This window comes from Mustela lutreola, chromosome 7 (genome assembly GCF_030435805.1).
Source record: "Mustela lutreola isolate mMusLut2 chromosome 7, mMusLut2.pri, whole genome shotgun sequence".
NCBI classification, from domain to species: domain Eukaryota; kingdom Metazoa; phylum Chordata; class Mammalia; order Carnivora; family Mustelidae; genus Mustela; species Mustela lutreola.
The window spans coordinates 60,043,856-60,062,908 of record NC_081296.1 but is presented as its reverse complement, the minus strand read 5'-3'; the positions used below and the strand labels follow the sequence as shown (position 1 = coordinate 60,062,908).

At 37.3% G+C, this 19,053-nt stretch overlaps 1 protein-coding gene across 2 annotated transcripts; it reads right to left on the bottom strand.

The window, feature by feature from the left end:
* Window positions 1-1,252: 1,252 nt before the first annotated feature.
* EMC7 (ER membrane protein complex subunit 7) lies at window positions 1,253-15,048 on the bottom strand. Of its 2 annotated transcripts, XM_059181082.1 has the most exons (5): window positions 14,747-15,043; window positions 10,606-10,725; window positions 5,613-5,751; window positions 4,218-4,298; window positions 1,253-1,724 (listed from the first exon to the last, which is right to left on the bottom strand). In XM_059181082.1, exons 1-5 carry the CDS (start codon window positions 14,977-14,979, stop codon window positions 1,572-1,574), a joined length of 726 nt encoding a protein of 241 aa, XP_059037065.1. In that variant the 5' UTR covers window positions 14,980-15,043; the 3' UTR covers window positions 1,253-1,571. The 2 variants fall into 2 exon arrangements, with proteins under 2 accessions (XP_059037065.1, XP_059037067.1); XM_059181084.1 differs by lacking the exon at window positions 10,606-10,725 and having other exon boundaries at window positions 14,747-15,048.
* Window positions 15,049-19,053: the final 4,005 nt, after the last annotated feature.

The following is a 19,053-nucleotide window of genomic DNA, read 5'->3' as shown; positions in this document are numbered from 1 at the left end:
TTTCTTTATTAGCACATGAAATGATAACTTCCTTGGAAGTACTTTCTAATTTTTTTGGTCCTTAGGTATTATATGTGCAAATTTTGACAATTTTGAAATTTTTCAAGGTGATTTCCAGTCATACAACTACGACTCTCGCTATATTGTTTCTTTTAAATTGCAACTTTTCATTCAACTAGTATTTTAATATTTTATTTTCAATAAATGACTCTATTTTCAAAGACCTACCTAGTTCTACCATTAACCAATTTACCTATCTTAGTCAATTATAGCTCAACCAGTTTGGTAACCTCAGCATATAATTAACAGAGATATAGTTAATAAAATGTCCTGTATCAGAACTTACATCTTTAAAGAAAACTTACAAGCTTCACTTCAAAAATGGATAATGGTACTTACACAAAAGAGAAAATAAGAATCTGAAATCACTTCTTTTGTTATTTCTGGCTGGTTTAATACCCTTAAGAAAGCAGTAGGGGAGTTCTTTAACAAAGAAGAGGGTAAGAGACCTTTACTAGAGAAGTAATAGTATAGTTTCAGAGTTCATTTTTAATTAAAATAAACCAAAATAAAAGGTATGAAATTTTTATAACTTATTGAAATAAAAAGTTTTTTAGATAATCCAGACTGGAAAGTAATGTAATCTATATTCCAACAAGTCTGAGAATGATGGGAAAGATGAGGAGATTTAAAAGCTCCCTGTGCTGTACTACCAACATTATAGCATGGAGCTCCAAGGTTGATTTTCCATCCTTAGTCTCCAGAAGGCTCTCCTATGCTGCACTTCCTTCCCCTGACCATTCATTCCCTCTTATTATTGTGCTTCCTCCCTATATAATAAGCTCTATGAAGGACAGACACTGGACATTATCCATCTCTGAATCCTACTTTGAAGCACAGCACATTACTGGCACTCAGTAATGAATCCCATAGATGGTAACCAAAATTTAAGAACTGGTAACAACAACTCTCATTCATATATCCATACTCTAATAAAACTAACTGTACTAACAAAAATTAAAACTACATCAGGAACATAGGCTTCCATCTCAAACACCAGGGAATGTTAAGTGCAGGGCAGGGCTGACCACTGTGAAAGGTCTGGCTACACAAAAAATCATGATGCATGCAGCTCTAAAATATCAACCACTTCTTTTTAAATACGAAAGGTCAATTGCAAGCCTCATATAATGAAAGAAGAAAACTGTCTGGAATAAAAGAAACATTAAGTGAAGAAGAAATGACAAGGTCATTTTTATCTCTGGATTAAGACATTTTAATATACATAATGTATAGTACTTCATATAATTTATTAATGTCATTTTCTATAGGACACTGTAATTAATTCAGTGACATCAATATTGACCTCATACAGACAAAAGATGAAAGCGGGATTTTCTTGTATACCAAGTACAAAACATGTGCTAAAGAGTTACCACACACGACAGGTGTAAGAGATCAACTTTAAAGATGACTCAAGTTTACAGTAGTTGCTTCACATGGTTTCCCCTCAAGACTTGGATGCCACTCAGTGATCCGTATTTGTGCAAATGCTATCTCCAACTGTCCAACTACCTCCTTTTGCCAGCCCCACTTTTGCCTGTTTTACTGCTGCCGCTGCTAGACTTGCCAGAAGATTTTGAAGAGAAGAGTCTTGTCATGAACTCAGAAACATCAGGCAATTCATGGTTGGAATTCAGCATATTCATCGACTGTTCCATCTCCTGCAAGAGGACAAAGCACAGTAAAAGGAAAGGCATTAAGATCCTTCAAGTCATCTAACAACTAACACTTCCATTAAAGGAGAGAAAGAGAACAAAGAGCAGCTACTGGTCCTCAGCAATGTTTTACCCCACAGCCCTTCAGAAACCATGTTTCATACCTCCTTTATACTACTAAGCATTGTGGCCCTTAATTAATGTCCAATAAATCTTATGTTGGTGTGATTCAGCTTATGTTTTCATAAAGAGTATTTTCCATGATTATATGTGATCATATTCTTGCCACCTTATTTTGTTTTCTGGTTAAAATGCTCTTACTGTTTTAATGTTTTTTTAAACTCGTGCTTTCTTTAGATGCATATAAAAAAGAGTATCAGTCTTTAACTATATACAAAGTTATCAGAAATGTTTGGACAATAAATACATATTTCCAACACTTCATTCCTAAGGCCCTTAGTAGTAAATCTGTGAATGCTATTAAGGCCTGAGGGATCTCAATCACAGCATCTAGAGCAAGAAACAGAAATGCTACAAACAAATTACCGGCAGGACCTCATAAGGATCTGGCACTTTTATTTTGAGGTTTTGTCCTCTCTCTAATAAGCCAACAATCTATAAAGTACTGCTCCACCTTCAACAATATTTATGTAATGTATGTCACACTTGAATTTTACATTAAATTCCAAAGTGAACTTAAAATTGTATTAGTTTACACATGAAAAAAAAAAAAAACAGCAAAAATTGTATTACCTATCATTTAAAGTTGAACACCACTTGGATATTAGCTTAGGCTTTCTCCCCAAAGGTAGAATTTATACACAGGTTTTCAAGGAGAAAGTGCACTTACAGATATATCCAGGAAAAGAAACATTTTAAGCATAAATCAGAAATGTTAACAAGCTCTAATCGTAAAAAATTAAATGTATATCGTAAGAGGTCTTGAGACCCTGCAAAAATGTATCACCAACTCTATTTCTGAATCTCCTCAATTCTGAAGCTCTTGAATAAAGACCTTTTTACACTGCTTACTATGTGCAAAGCACTCTGCAAGGAATGAACTTTTGATCCAATGTGACCTCCAACGTTTTCTTCTATTGATACCACAGGGTTAACTGGTTAACAAGGATGACATAGGATGTACACTTTCTGACCAACACTGAAGCAAAAATGTCAAATTTGGCAATAAGACATTCTGAAGTATCATAAAGCATTCTTTGATCATGAAACTTTTTCTGCTATTCCAGCTTGGAATAAATGCCTTGCCTTCTACAGAACTTAATCATCTACTACCTCAGCAGACATTTTAATTTATTTGATGTGTATCTTATTTTCCCATTTAAAACTCTCTCACACATATACCCACAATCCTCTGATGGCAAGAAGAGTGTTTATAAATCCATTCTATTTCCTACATTTAACTGGATTCTGAGTCTGTTGACAACAGGGATGATATACAACTCATTTTTGTATCCCTAGTATCTATAACATAGATATCAATTAAAAAATGTTCATTCAGCAATGAATAAAGTGTCAATACATTCATATATTACATACAATGGAAAAACCTGGAACTGAGGAAATGAGCTTGTTGATGGTTTCCAGACAGAAGAAAAATAAGGGTTTAAAAAGAATTCTGGGGGGTGCCTGGGTGGCTCAGTGGGTTGAAGCCTCTACCTTCGACTCAGGTCATGATCCCAGGGTCCTGGGATCAAGTCCTGCATCAGGCTCTCTGCTCAGCTGGGAGCCTACTTCCCTTCCTCTCTTTCTGCCTTCCTCTCTGCCTACTTGCAATCTCTGTCTGTCAATAAAATGAATAAAATCTTTAAAAAGAATTCTGAAGATTTTATGGAAGCAAGTATTTAAAAGAGACAAAGCAGTGGCACTAAATTTGAAGCATCTTACCTGGCAACTCCCCGCCCATTGCAAAACCAGTATGATATTGTGGTGAAAAGTCTAGAAGCCACTATTCTATTTTTCTCCCTTAGTTAACTGAATTTGTGCATGTGTGTGTGTGTGTGTGTGTATCTGACTACAAAAGCTAAATATATACTCTCAAGAGTTTTATAAAATAAAGGTAAATCATAAAAAGCCATCATTTTGCAAACTATATGAATTGGGGTATCATTTGAACTATTTAACAAAAGAGGCACAAAGACACAAAGTCGTACTAAGCAGAGTGTTTTTTTTTTTTTCCTGTTGTAACAGTTATAAACTATAATATGCCAAGAAAAAAAAATAACAAAAACACCCCCCAAGAGTGTTTAAGCTATATGAAGAGACCCAGGCTTTTATCAGGCAGAACCAACTGAATTTATCTGGTCCAGTGGAAATAAGTAATTAAATGAGAGGAACATGATACTGTGCTAACACAGCCTCTGAATGAATTTGGCTTGGGAATTAAGATAAAGCTGAAAAAACCCAAGCCATTTGGCCACAACAGCTGGTTCAGGCATCAGAATATGGTTCAAAAATCCACAAAGGGGGCAAACATCTTACCCGTCTCATGTCAGGATCACTTGTATTGACCACTTTGGGCAGAAGCACAAATATCAATAATGGAAGAACCATCATCATAACCTATGGAGGAAAAAAAATCCAGAAAGTGTTTTCCCCACTTGACAGAAGAATAAAATCTACACTTAACAATCCATGATGAAATTAAAGATTCAAATGTTATATATAGAATAAAACTACCAGCACCACCTCAATTCTATTGACCCAGCCCTGCTGATATAAGGTTCTCCTCATTGTTTGACTACTGTAGAGTATTAAGAGCCTAATTCATGTAGGTTTGGACCTTACAGACACCTCACTTCGTTTATGAGCTACCTATCATTTTGCAGAGTTTACAATTTTATTTAACATTTCCTTAATCTGCAGTCTGGCATTAGGAACAAGGATCCTGATGGCCAATTGGGATCTTTCCAGATGACTCTGTGGTTCTTGCAGAAAATATTATATTGACTCTCTAATTAATATACATCTTCTCAAGACTGCAACATAGTACCAGGTGACTACTACAACAGATCAGTTTTGAAAAATGCCTGCCACGCTTCTAGCACTAGGTATGTTTCTGCGGAATTTCAGAAATGAGAATATGGAAGATATTTCTTAATAAGGTTTGGAGTTTTATTGCTGATTTCTCCTATGCACTCTACCCTCCTGGTTCTTTATGTCTGATAGCAGATCAGACTATTTATTTATTTTATTTATTTTACTATTTATTTCTCTCAAAAAATGTACATTCCCCAAATATTCCTGTTTGTGATTTAAATAGCTATCAGCAAGGAATATGATCACCATTTAGAATATTTCAAGATAATAATTCAACTTCCAGAAGCAGAAAAAAAAAACTTAATTTGTTTCTAAAGAATGTATCCTATTAGTGTTTTATTATTACTGGACACCATAACATCAGTTTCATACTAAGTATTTAAATTATCACAGAATATCTTCTCTGTTTACTACACATGTGAAAAAAGGAGAAAAATGCTTACTCAAGCCACCAATAGTAGCTGTTCAATAAATGATGGCACATTCATCAGTGAACTAATAGGCAGGTAGAATGAAGAATGAGACTGCTAACTCCACATTTGACTAACCACATACTCTTATTCCATTCGCATTTTAAAACATTTCATCATAAGTATTTATCCCATTTCTGTTGCACATTTCAGTGTCAAAGCAACCATGCAATTTTCACTACATTATTTCCATTATTATTTCCAAATCTACTATTTTCCTGAAATCAATAAATCAATAACCTATTCACCATTAACCATTCATCTAACAATCTGACGTCTTTTCTTCCTCACCAGGATTAGACATTTTTGACTACCTAGAATCAAATTAGAGAGTAGTTAAGATACTTAATTGTAGCATGATACATACCATCGGGTTCATTAGAAAGTCTGTCCAGCCCCATGATTCCCTTTTAATAAAGTAAGAAGGTGGGCCTGAAGATTTCATTTGGAGAGGATAGGGCAGTCTGACCACTTCTGATGTTTTGATGTAATTCACATATCTTGCTCTGATAAAGCCACATGAGAAAAGCATCAGTAGTTTATTCAAAAACATTACTAGTTAAAAGAACTACTCATAGTTTTTAGCAATACCTTTCGCTTTTTCCAAAATGCTTTGGCATCTAAACTCTTGATCTTAAAAATCTTATCTATATTTCTAAAGCATTTAGCAAAATGTAGAGAAAGAACACTAAACTTGAAATCGGGAGACCTAATTTTGAGCTGTAGCTCTGTCATTATATAGGCCTATGGGATTAGACAAGTTCTCTGTTTATATCAAAAGCTCTTTTAGAAATTCTTCTAGCTCTAATGCTCTTTGATTATATTTAATAATAAATTAATTTTGCTATAAATATACAAAATTGCTGCATATCTCTTTGGTTGTCTGAGATGAATTAATAAACATACCTAATTTTCAAGTCTATTTTGCAAGAAAAATTTATGATTCAAGAAAGTCCTGCAACAGTGCTATAGGTAACACTACATTTTCACCTGAGATGCACTAACTTTAATCAAAACTCTAACCCACTTTCACACATGTTCCAGCTTACTCTTTGAAAACTGCCTCCCCGCTGCTCACTCGTTTGCTTTCAGAACTTCTATTTCACACCTGTTCAACCTTTTCATTCTCTATTAGGCATCTTAACTAAATTCTTTCACAGTGTCCATTCCTTTATGTGTACTAGATTCTGGGTAAGTTTTTTCTGATCCATCTTATAGTTCCTCAAACCTCTGTTCAATTGCTTAACACATGCATTGAGTTTTGTATTCCAAAGCCTGTATTTATTGGAGAAGTTCTATTTTGTTCTTTTTTCAAATATCTATGATCTATTTTTGTAGTATCTTACTCTTATGGCAATAAGTCTTTTATTTGGTTTAGCATTTTAAATATAAACTATTTCATAGTTCATATCCAGTAATTCTATTGTCTAAGGTTCTCAGAGGTCTAATTCATCTGCTGACTCAATGTACATTGTTTTCTTGGGTATTTGATAAGTTATGTGCTTTTTTTTACATACGGGCCTGGACAGAGAGTATCTCCTTGCAAAGAGGTTATGCATTTGTCTCTATCACAAGTCCAGGAATGTGACCAGGAATGATCTTGTTAATTGCATGTCCTGAAAGTTTCTGGATTATGTGGGAAGTAATAAATTCACACACTAAATTTCAATGAGGGTAGGATGGTGACTATTAAATTTCAGGAGAGATTTTTCCCTCCAAAAGTCCAGGCCCAGATTGGGAGCCTGGTCTTTTTGGATTTTAGTGCCAAGGGTCAAAGGGAAAATCAAGTCCTAGATCTAATTCTGGCTCAAAGAAAGCCTAAGACTTACCTCTTACCTACATACTGCTAATAAAATCTAAGCTTCTTCTTTTTCTTTTTCTTTTTTTTTTTAAAGTAGGCTCCATGGGCTGAGATCAAGACCTGAGCTAAGATTAAGAGTTGGATGTTTAGCCAACTGAGCCACCCAGATGCCCCAAATCTGAGTGTTTTGGTTAGAACATCAAACCCCCAGGAATGAAAGTGGCTTATGATTTGTCCCCCAGGACTTTCCTTATACATTTAAAAGGAGATGTTTATCATATACCAAGCATGCTTACAAAATACTGGCCAAGAATATTAGGATCTTATTTAAATCCCCCTCTTTCTCTATTCTGTCCCATTCACAATTATTAAAATGATAAAGGCCTTGTTTTTAATATGCTTCAGGCATCCAATCATCAGGAATGGAACTGAGAATATGAATCCCACTGCTGCAATCAGTCCTTAAATGCTAAAGAAGGAAGTACTCTTTACCCAAAGCAAAAACCTTTATATATAGAAAAATATTTCCACTTGCTTACTTTATTCAAAATTCAGAGCAAAAATACATAAATATAAATTATAGTTTCTAATAGACAAGCATGCCCCCCCCCTTTTTTAAAGATTTTTATTTATTTATCAGAGAGAGAGAGAGCGTGCACGCACAAGCAGGCAGAGTGGCAGGCAGAAGCAGAGAGAGAAGCAGGCTCCCGGCTGAGCAAGGAGCCAGATGCAGGACTCGATCCCAGGACTCTGGGATCACACCTGAACTGAAGGCAGCAGCTTAACTGACTGAGCCACCTAGGCATCTCCAAGCATCCCCTTTTAACAACTCTCATTTCCCCCAGTATTTAGTGTTTTTGATATTTCTTTAAAAACCTGTGAAATGTATACATAATGTACAGTGTAATCTACATACCCACCCATCTCTAAACTTACAATTTTAAAATATATAAAAAGTCATAAGTCTGTTGTTTTTTTTAAAGGTTTTTTTTTTTTTTTTTTTAAGATTTTCTTTATTTGACAGAAAGAGAGACAGCGAGAGAGGGAAAACAAGCAGGGGGAGTTGGAGAAAGAGAAGCAGGCTTCCCTCCCTCTGAGCAGGGAGCCCAATGCGGGACTCAATCCCAGGATTCTGGGATCATGACCTGAGCTGAAGGCAGACACTTAATGACTGAGACATCCAGGCGTCCCATGGTAAGTCCTTTAAAGTTTAAATTTAACATACTAAGATTTTACCTATATATTTTCTTACAAATCTTCATGCCTCTAAAAAAAGAAGTGAGAAATTTGATACCTAATGTGCTTCAACTACTTTAAAAAAAATCCACTTATTCTAATCAAATATTTATAAACATATTTACAAGAGATTACCTTCAATTCAAGCTTTACCCTTGCTCTAAACAGCCAACAGCAAGAAATATGATTAGAATTTGGAGAAACTAGGGGCGCCTGGGTGGCTCAGTGGGTTAAGCCTCTGCCTTCAGCTCAGGTCATGATCCCAGGGTCCTAGGATCGAGCCCCTCGTTGGGCTCTCTGCTCGGCAGGGAGCCTGCTTCCCCCCTCTCTCTGCCAGCCTCTCTGCCTACTTGTAATCTCTGTCTGCTAAATAAATAAATAAAATCTTAAAAAAAAAAAAAAGAACTTGGACAAACTAGACTATTCTAAGACAACAATTTTAACTTCAAAAATCAGGGGGGTAATTCGTTTCTAAGTGACATCATTTTTGGTGGCATCATTATATTAGTTTCATGATAATATCAAGAATGTAAGTTGTAATTGTCTCTGTTCATTACACATGTTAACAAAGGAGAAAGAATGGGCACCTGGGTGGCTCAGTCATTGGGTGTCTGCCTTCAGCTCAGGTCATGATCCCAGGATCCTGGGATTCTGGGATCCACTGGGCTCCCTGCTCAGTGGGGAGCCTGCTTCTCCCTCTCTAGCTCTCGGGTGCTTCTGCTCTCTCTTGTTATAGCTCTCTCTCATAAATAAATAAAATCTTAAAAAAAAAAAAGAAAAAAAAAAGGAGGAGAAAGAAAACCCTACCTACCCATCAATAGGCACAGGCATCAATGGACTAATCTGTAGCTAATATAAAGGATGAGACAGCTCTACGTGAGACTCACTCTACGTGAATTATAATATACTTTTATGACATTCAGTGTCCCAAAACAAAACAAAGCAAAACATAAGGTGAAGAAAGAAGAAAAACATTTTAGGTGTAAACACTATCTCAAATGTAAATATTATGGTATCAACTGAACATATCTCTATCATTCAGCTCAATCTGGGGTCGCTACAAATCAACCCAAATATTCTCGGCACATACCAAAAAGGTCAGCAATAAAACAGAACCCCAAAATTATTTTTGCCTTTCCAAGACTTACGCTTTATTACTGTAACATGGAGTCATTTTGTGATAGCTCAAAGAGACATTACCACTCAAAATTCTTTCATATTTGTCACCATACCTCAATAAAGCTAGAAAAAACAAATAAATAAAAAATTTATTTATTTATTTATTTATTGGTCAGTTTAGACCAAAGAGAATACTACTAGTATGGGACAATAATAAATAAATAAATTAAATGCTGAATAACAGAAGGAATAACTGTGGACATCTACACAACAGATTCTAACTTCAAATGGATTTGTGGTATTCTATACTCACGGCCTGAATTATTCCCACATTCTTTTCACCTCAACTTCAAAGCATATGCTCATCTACTTAGAAATTATACTGTGCTTTTTTCTTTTCTCATCATGATCCTCACTTTGAGATAAACTATACAATGTAATCCACTGTTTGCCCCCAAAATACTAAATTTCCACTGCACACTAAATATTTCAGAAAGGAAGAACTAAAGAAATTTCCAGATCAATACAACTATTAAGTAGATATTAAGAGGTACTGTCAAAATATCCCAGTGAAAAACAGGTGGCATATACTATTTCTAATTTAGAAAAGTTAAATAATTTCCCACTTTAAATAATCATATTTCCTTTTTTTTTTTTAAGATTTATTTATTTGTCAGAGAGAAAGAGAGAGAGAGCGCACAAGCAGGGGAGCAGCAGGCAGAGGGAGAAGCAGCCTCCCTGCTGAGCAAGGATGAGATGTGGGACTCTCAGGGTCCTGGAACCATACCTTAGTCGAAGACAGAAGCTTAACTAACTGACAATCATTATTTCAATTATAACTTTCACAGGGCTTTTGCTCTCATAGTAGGTAATGAAGAATGAAGTGCCTCTTCATTCTTCAGTAGGTAATGAATGAAGAAGTGCCTCTTCTCTATTATAATATTAGGAGTAAAATAAATTTAAGCCAGAGCAGGAGGAAGTTCAACTTTGCAGTATTACCAATGCTCAATTAAAACAATGTAAGGATATTGGGAGGTTGGGGCAGAGAGGAAAAAAATTTAAAATTAAAGACAATATAAGGATATTTTTATGGAATACCTAGTTTAAATGAGAAACTTTTCAGCCCTAACTATAAATTCTAAAAGGAATATAGGAGGTACTCAGCAGCCTTGCCTTTTGTAAAAACTAAATCAGGTGCCCTTACCTCATTTTTCCTTTTGAAGTGATATCTACTCGGACAGGATCAAACCTGTAAGCTGGAGATATAACTTCCACTACATAAGATCCAGAAGGTATATCATGAACCACAAAACTCCCATCTGTCCTAGAAAAATGAAAATCATATTTAGATACTTCTGATCAACAGCTTGCTTTTTTCTTATGTTCTAAATCACCTGTTAACTCCCAAATCAACCCCCCCATCAAATGACACAGAAATTGACAACAACAAAAAAAGTCCCCAAACTGGCAAGAATTGTCCCCATGCTTCAGCTTCCATAATCACACAGTCAAGGTTCTGGAAAATACACCACAGCACTCCACAGGAGCAGAGAATCCTGACATAGAAAGTACTTCTAGTTCCTTCTGGGGGATAGTTGATAACAGCGGTACAGTTTCAATTCTGAAGCCATGTCTTCATTCAGGAGAAATTATCAATATGCATCATTACTACATTAACGTTCCAATTTTGCCTGCAACAACTCCTTAATTAAAAAATAAATGGCTCCCCCCCCTAGTTTTTGTTTGCATTTTGTTGTCTTTCTAACAAGAAGGCCATCAAGTACAATTTGTTCCACTTGTTACAAATAGTTCCCATTTACTCTGGTTACTTTTGTTTGGATATACAGAAGTTTAACAGGTTTATGTAGTTAAAACTATCTGCCTTTTCCATACTGATTTTTTTCAAAACCTTCTAGACTTAGAAAACCATCCCATCCAAGGGCTGATAATTTCAGATTCACAGATCAAAATCAATTTGTTTTAATATTGGGAAACTGACATTCTGAGGAAAACGAAGTTTCTGTTTCAGGAAAAAACAAATGATCCTAAAAGGAACTGCTTTATCAGAGAAGTCCCTGGATCATAAAACATTACATAATGCTTCTTAAATCATTGGGCTCTTTCGGGGCAACTGGGTGGCTCAGTCGGTTAAGTGTTTCCCTTCAGCTCAGGTCATGATCTCAGGGTCCTGCCATTGAGTCCCAAATCAGGCTCTCTGCTCAGTGCGGAGTCTGCTTGTCCCTCTCACTCTCCCTCTGTGCTTGCTCACTCGCGCCCTCTCTCTCTCCCCCAAATAAATAAATAAATAAATAAATAAAGTCTTTAAAAAAAAAATCCTTAGGCTGTTTCACAGCTGAAGGACTAATTTATTCTGCCACACCCACAATATTTACTAAAAGTAAAAGGAAAAGACATTCCTTGCTATTTCAAAGTACAGACTGAACTAAAACAGAACTGAAATGTAAACATCAAGTTAACTTGTTCCTGGGCTAGATACCATTGCTGGGCCTTTGCACCCACTCACCACCCTTCAACTCTTTGTAGACTGAAGGAAGGAAAGAAAATGAGCTTAGCATATTTTTCCCCAGCTCTCTCCCTGAGATGCCACCTCTGACTTGCTGTGTCAAGGGACAGTGCTCCTCTGAAGGCAGTCCTTTCTTCCCCGCTAGGTCCCAGTAAACTTTACCTCCCCAAATTCCTTCAGGCTTAGAGGTAATAGTAGCCTTGAGGCTGTAAACTCTAGAGTACTGCACAATCTGGTTGTTTCCCTATACCATGACTACAGTGTTTAATCCCTTCATTAGCTTTCCTTGAATTATTCTAATTTGGGTGTCTTCTGCTTCTTGATCGGACCCTCAATGAACCATCTTCAAAATATTTTTCTAGATCCAGAAAAGAATTAAACTAATGATTGAGAAACACAACAGCAGATCTAACTACCCAAAGGAAAAAGCAAATCTATTTTTCACCGTAAGACAAGTATTTGAGAAAGATAACATATAAATTTTATAATGTAATTTTAAAACTTGGTTTTAAAAATGTATTCTGCAATATATAAACTTTGTTGGATCCTGACTTGAGAGAATTACATGGAGCATTTTTGAGATAAACGAACTGGGTATTAGATGAATCTGTAGCATTATTACTTATTTTATTAAGTCAATAATGGTATTGTGAGCGTTTAAGCCCTTACCTTTTAGAGACACATAATAATGCTTTTTCAAGAGAGATTATATTTAGGGTGATATTTAAATATTCCAGAAAAAAAAATGTGGTACAGAGGAGACATGAAACGGAACAGTAGATTGTGATGGGTACCTAAACATTCATGAAATTATCATTTATTTTAGTGTATGTCTGCAATTTTCCGTAACAAAAAGTTCCCCCCCAAAAGTATAGTGCATAAAATCTACTACATCAAAAAACTGAAAACTACCTAAATGTCCCCAAACAGAAGACTGCTTAAATAAGTTATGCTTTATATACACAGTGAATGGGGGCAATAAGTGGCATGAAGCACCCTCTGTCAAAACTCCCCTCATTTCTATTAGACAAGGCCCAAGCCACCTCCAACAAGCCTAACTGTAAGTCAAAACTACAAGCTAATTATGCATAACAAGTACAAAACAATTACTATCCCTATTCCAAGAAGTTTCCCACCATAAGCACCTCATATTAATTCTTAGCCTTTCTACAAACAGAAGAACATGAAATAGTGTAAGTAACTGCTCCCAAAATATTAACTGGGGGATTAAAAAAAAACAGATAACAAAGTACTACATATTGTATTTTACTATTAAAAATTCATTGGAAAAGATACAATAAAATGTTAAGTCTTGTTATCCCTAATTTGTTTATGTTTTCTTCAATAAACATATTGCTTATACATTACTTTAAAATAAAAATAATAGGGGCAGCTAAGTGGCTCAGTCGTTAAACGTCTGCCTTCAGCTCAGGTTATGATCCCAGAGTCCTAGAAACAAGACCGACATCAGCCTCCCTGCGGGGAGCCCACTTCTCCCTCACCCACTCCCTCTGCTTATGTTCCCTCTCTCAGTGTATGTCTGTTAAATAAATAAATTAATTAAATTAAATCTTCAAAAAACTAAACTAATAAATGCTTTTTAAAAGAATTGAATACTGCAGAAAAGAGAAGCCAAAACATCAATTTACACTATTAATTTACACTATTTACATTATCAATTTACACTAACTAAACCAAGGTTTAATTGAGTTTTTTCATTAAAACATCATTACTTGGGACAAACCCTAAAGAATGCCCTAATGCCAGATTTGTAAATACAAATAGTATTAAGAGACTAACTTCTCATCATTATCTATTAATCTGAGATTCAAATCTCATTCAACAGCACCTGGATAATCTGAATATTTGCAAATCAGATTTAGAAGTAAACGTCCAAATTTAAGATGTATGGGTTGCAAATACCACTTGCTGGTATACAAACCTATTAGAGAAACACTTCCTTTCCTAAATATTTTCTTTCAGTTCATAGTTTCACCTCCCAAGCAGTGATTGAAAGGCTTAAAACATCACATTTGTGCCTAAACATCTGAAAAGCAGGCGACTGCAAAACTGGAATGCTAATAATTCACTACGTTCCTTAATATAGGCTGAAATCCCATTTTTGCTAATAACTAGAAAAGAAAGAAGCATGTAAGCAAATGTGGAGAAACCCCAGTCTCACATAAATGCAACCAAGTGTGATGTTTCAAATCCCTCGATGAATTCAACTGTAAAAAAGAACAACAATCCCACCACCAGGCATAAAAAAAAAAGGTGCTTTGATTAGGGACTTCAGGGCCCATTAATTTGAGAAGCAGCAACATTAGCCTCCCAGTCTATGCCATCATAGAAGTCCTTTGGGTTTTGAGAATTCCCACTTGTTTAGCATCTTTCTACACAACATCAAACTGCTAAAAGACTGAAATGAATGCAAAAAGTGGCCAGATTCTAAAGAGACCAAATGAGATGCAAAGGAAAGAATTCAGCACAAAACAAATAAGGGGTCCACCTATCGCCAGGGCCCAGGAGGGGTCGACCCCTACAAGGCAAAAATGGAGTTGAAGATAACGGATCCCACTGCTCCGGCCCTGGGGCAAGCACCTGCCACCCTTATTTCTGAGATACACGGAATGGGGTGATGGGGAAAATAGGGGAAAGCGTCGAGTTGCTTCCCAAGGTCTCCAGGCACAGAATGCTATTGACGCCCACCCTTTCACCCTCCGACAGCGACGTCGTCAGTTCTTGACACTTGGCTCTCCTAGAGGGAATTCCCTTCCGGCTTCCACGCCAACCGCTTTCCCGCTGCCCATAGGATGCTCACTTAAGGAATCCGACATGCTCTTCTCCGTCTACTAGCACTCGGGCGGCCGAGATCCAGTCCTGGGGCTTCACTCCTGGAACAACCGCACGTCCCTCAATCTTGAAGCGATCTCCTGTGCCGACCCCAGTCCCGCCTGATCCATCGGCAGTAGCCCCAGGCAGCTCCGAGCTCTGGGCATCCCCTGAGAGCAACAGAAGAAGGACGGAAAAGAAGCCCCAAACAGCGGCCGCCATGACAGCAGCTCTCAGCGGCCAGGCCGGCAGCCCCGGAAGCCCTCCTAGCCTCCCAGGTGTCGTCGGCGCCGCCGCCGGCCGATGTCGTCATCACAGTGCGCGGGGTCCTGGCGCGAGCGGAGGGCTCAAACCCGAAGGAAGGACTCTTGAGCCAATCGCCTTGCGAGGCGGAAATGAGGCAAAGCACCGCCGCGAACTCCCGGCGCTCGGGATTGGAAGGCGGTCCGAGGAAAGTGTCAGCTGCCTCTGAGGGGGGCCGCCCACAAAGCCAAAGTGGGGAGGTGTGTGTTGCTGTGGCAGCCGGCCCCGCCCCAGAGTAAAAGACTGTGAGACTGAGAGCCGCGACGCTCTGAAGTTGTGTCTGCGAATGAGGCTCCGGCTTTCGGGGAAACGGGTTCCGAAGAGAGCTTCCAGAAAAGTTCTAGAGATTCCCCAAGGCGTGTGAGATGAAAATGTTCCCATTTGAGTGTTTAAAGGCGATCGTGTATCGGCATAGAAAATAGCTGGAAAAGATACACAACGATTTACTAAGGGTTGCCTCTGGCGAAAAAGGAAAGAGTTGAGGGACATTTAGTCTGGTACTACACCATTCGTTCGATTTTGAACGCTTTACCGTAAACACAACGTTAGGGATGGGGCGACCTGCCAGTATTGATCCCGGGGATTAAGTCACGATTTCAGGGATCATCTTCAATCTTTTCATTTTCTTGATGATAGAAAGGGAAGGAACGTGCCCAAGGTTTCTGTTAGCTATCAACGTTGTCCTTTCGAATACAAATCTCGGTACAAATCTATATTGAAGATTATCGAGGGAAACGCCTTTTTTTTTTTTTTTTTTTCCTTGTGAACTCCTAGACTTAGCGTCCCAAAGAAAAATAACAAAAATTGGGGAAAAGGATACGAGAACCAAGTCCTCTGAGCCGCTGGCAGGGGGTAGAGATGCAGCCCCTGGGGCCACACCATACTCTATATTCTCCTGAGCATCAGCGACTGTGGGTTAGGGGTACTTTCCCTCTGAAGGTAGCCATTGCTTCACAGTTGGTCTTTGGAAGATGCAAAGCTACGGTAAAAAGATTATCAGGTGCTACAACCCTACACTAAACTACACTACGCTAGTGTAGTACAACTACACTAAACTATGAAAGAAAATTTCACTTTTCTTTTTATTTATTTATTTATTTGTTTGTTTGACAGAGAGAAATCACAAGTAGATGGAAAGGCAGTCAGAGAGAGAGAGAGAGAGAGAGGAGGAAGCAGGCTCCCCGCTGAGCAGAGAGCCCGACGCGGGACTCGATTCCAGGACCCTGAGATCATGACCTGAGCCGAAGGCAGCGGCTTAACCCACTGAGCCACCCAGGCGCCCCGAAAATTTCACTTTTCTAAAGTGTTACAAAATTTACCAATATGCTGACATAAAAATAGCTTCATCCCTAAATTTTCTGATATTCTTTTACATATTCTTGGTGACCCTGCTTTGTTGGTGTCTTAGACACATGTTCAATTTAATTAGTAGGTAATCAGTGTTGATCTTAATACTGTATGTGGGAGCTGGGGGGTTTGCTTTTTATAGTGGGCAGAGTGGAAGAAGACCAGCAGCAAACAGCAACTGAACTCTGCATCCCCATTTCTGCCTTTCTCTTTGTTCCCCTACCTTACTGTCACTCTAATACAAAAAAAAAAATAATGATCTGAACCCCTCAAATGCCAGCTTATACCTCCGCCGGCATAGATGGAGTAGAGAAGTCCCAGTAATGTTTTCTAACAGTGTGAAATACTATTATCTCTGGTGTTTTCTAGGAACTGCATAGGTATTCAACTTTAAATTATGCAAGAATTATTCCATAATGTATCTCTTGGACTCATGCCTTATAAAAGAAACTATAATTATAATGAAATATTTTAGAAGGACTGTATACTAGACTTGCTCTGTTTGCCCAGCCAGATTCATTCTCTACCCTTCACTCTGCTTTGTGTCTTAGAAGACTGGATCTTGAAGGATTGCAAAAACTTGGTTCCTTTGACCTCTGGGTGGTTGTAATTGGGTTCAGCCATTAGGAGGTATATGCAGGACACCTCATTCAGTTTTTCTCACTTCTGCCAATAATTGCAAGGAAGTTTAATGAAGGGATAATTTACAATAACCCCCTCAAGGCTTCCAACTATTTCCTGCCAAGATTTTGACCCGTATAGATTTCAAGCAGACCTACTTACCTTAATTGTGGGAAATACTGTTAAAATGAGAGATGATCAGTTTATTATCCAAGCCCTTTAATTTTTCTCTTTCTTGAGGCCTGGCTCTTGGCTTCTTCATATCATGGCCACAAGGGGGTGAACAAGGATAGGGACAGAGACAACATTCAAAAACCACACAAGGCATTTTTATAAATGTTGGATTGTACCAACAGAGGTTGAGTCTGGATTTTACAGGTAGTATTTATTTAATGTTTTAAAAAGGTGTTAACGTTTCTGATTTTTTGAAATTTTTTATAATATAAATGTTTTATCAATATAAATTGCAAAAATATAAAGCTATTTTAAAAATAAAAACAGAGGCTAACATTACTAAAAATAAATAATTGAATTTACCCTGACATCTTATAATTTGAATAAGCCAAAAAACGGTTGTCATCCTTATCTGGATTTTTCCATGATCACTTAAAGTGGCACCTTTGATGATGATTTTGGTCTTTTCCTCCCTTCAGTAATTTGCTTGTCAGCATCTTTCAGTGTTAAGGAGCTTTTTAAACAATTCTTCGTACATTGGCTGTTACAGAAGGGGTAGCAGATTTTAAGGTGTGACTACAAAATAATGAGGATTATACCCTTCTCTACGTCTCTTATATTTAAATCAGTGGGTTTGTGTTTAAAAAATAGAATAATATTCGCAGAATAATATTAGCTTTGGAAACTTCAGCTGAGTCAATACCCAAACACCCTGCTATTTGCTTTAAGTGATTTTTGCACTCTGAGTTCTCAAACTTCATTTACTTCAAGTAGATTAGCTAATCTTTTTCACTCAAATAATCTGGAGCCAATTTCCTTAATATTTAAAAATGCCCATCATCCACTAGTACTCCAAGTTTGGCTTTCTGAAGTTCCCTGTGGAGTCCTCTGAAATGGGATGTTCTCAGAGAGGGCTGAAAAGGCATCTAATTTGACTTAATGTCCTGCAGAAATAAATGAGAGATATTTCACTTTTCATTTTACTCTTAAGTTCTAATCCCTTCCACCAGGTTATCGGAAAATCTTAAGTAAAATGAATTGGGATAGTGTGAAGATGCACTAAAAAATTTAAACATGAGGGGGAAACAATTATTTTTAATATTAAGCAAAAAGGCAAAATTTTCAACATCCCGGGAAATTCTAGAGAAAGTGCTTTGTAAACGCTGATATAAATATTGTTAGTTATTGTGTTGGAACACTAGTGAATAAGAAATTAAAGTGTTAAAATGAAGAGTTATGTAATACTACCCTCTGTGCATTTGGGCTCTTTCCTCCTGAGGAACCCAGCTTCTCACAGGCCTGTAGCTGCAGGATAGCAATGTTCCATGCACCACAGGACCCAGGCTAAAGGACTGGCTCCAAAACCAGTCACACAATCCGTGAAGTACAATCATTGAACCCCAGTTTCACACAAGACATCTCTAAGCACTCTTTGCAACATCCCTGTTTTGTCTGCTTTATATGCCAGCCTTCATAATGCATTAACCCTCTGTTTACATCTGTGCATAACATGTGTTAAAACTTCTTGGCTTTTCTTCTTGGTTTGTGTCTTATCATGTTTTTTAAAAAATTGTAGTGCAATATACATAATATGAAATATACCATTAAATGCCCACTTAAGTAGTGTTAAGTCTTGCCCATCCAACTTCCAGAACTTTTCCATCCTGCAAAACAGAGGTCTATATTCATTAAACAAACTATTTCCTCTGCCTCAGCCCCTGGGAACCACCATTCTACTTTCAGTTTCTATGCATTTGTTTAGATAGCTCATGTAAGTGGAATTGTACAGTATATATCCTGTAGCTGGCTTATTTTACTTAGTATAATGTCCTCAGAGTTTACCCCTGTTGT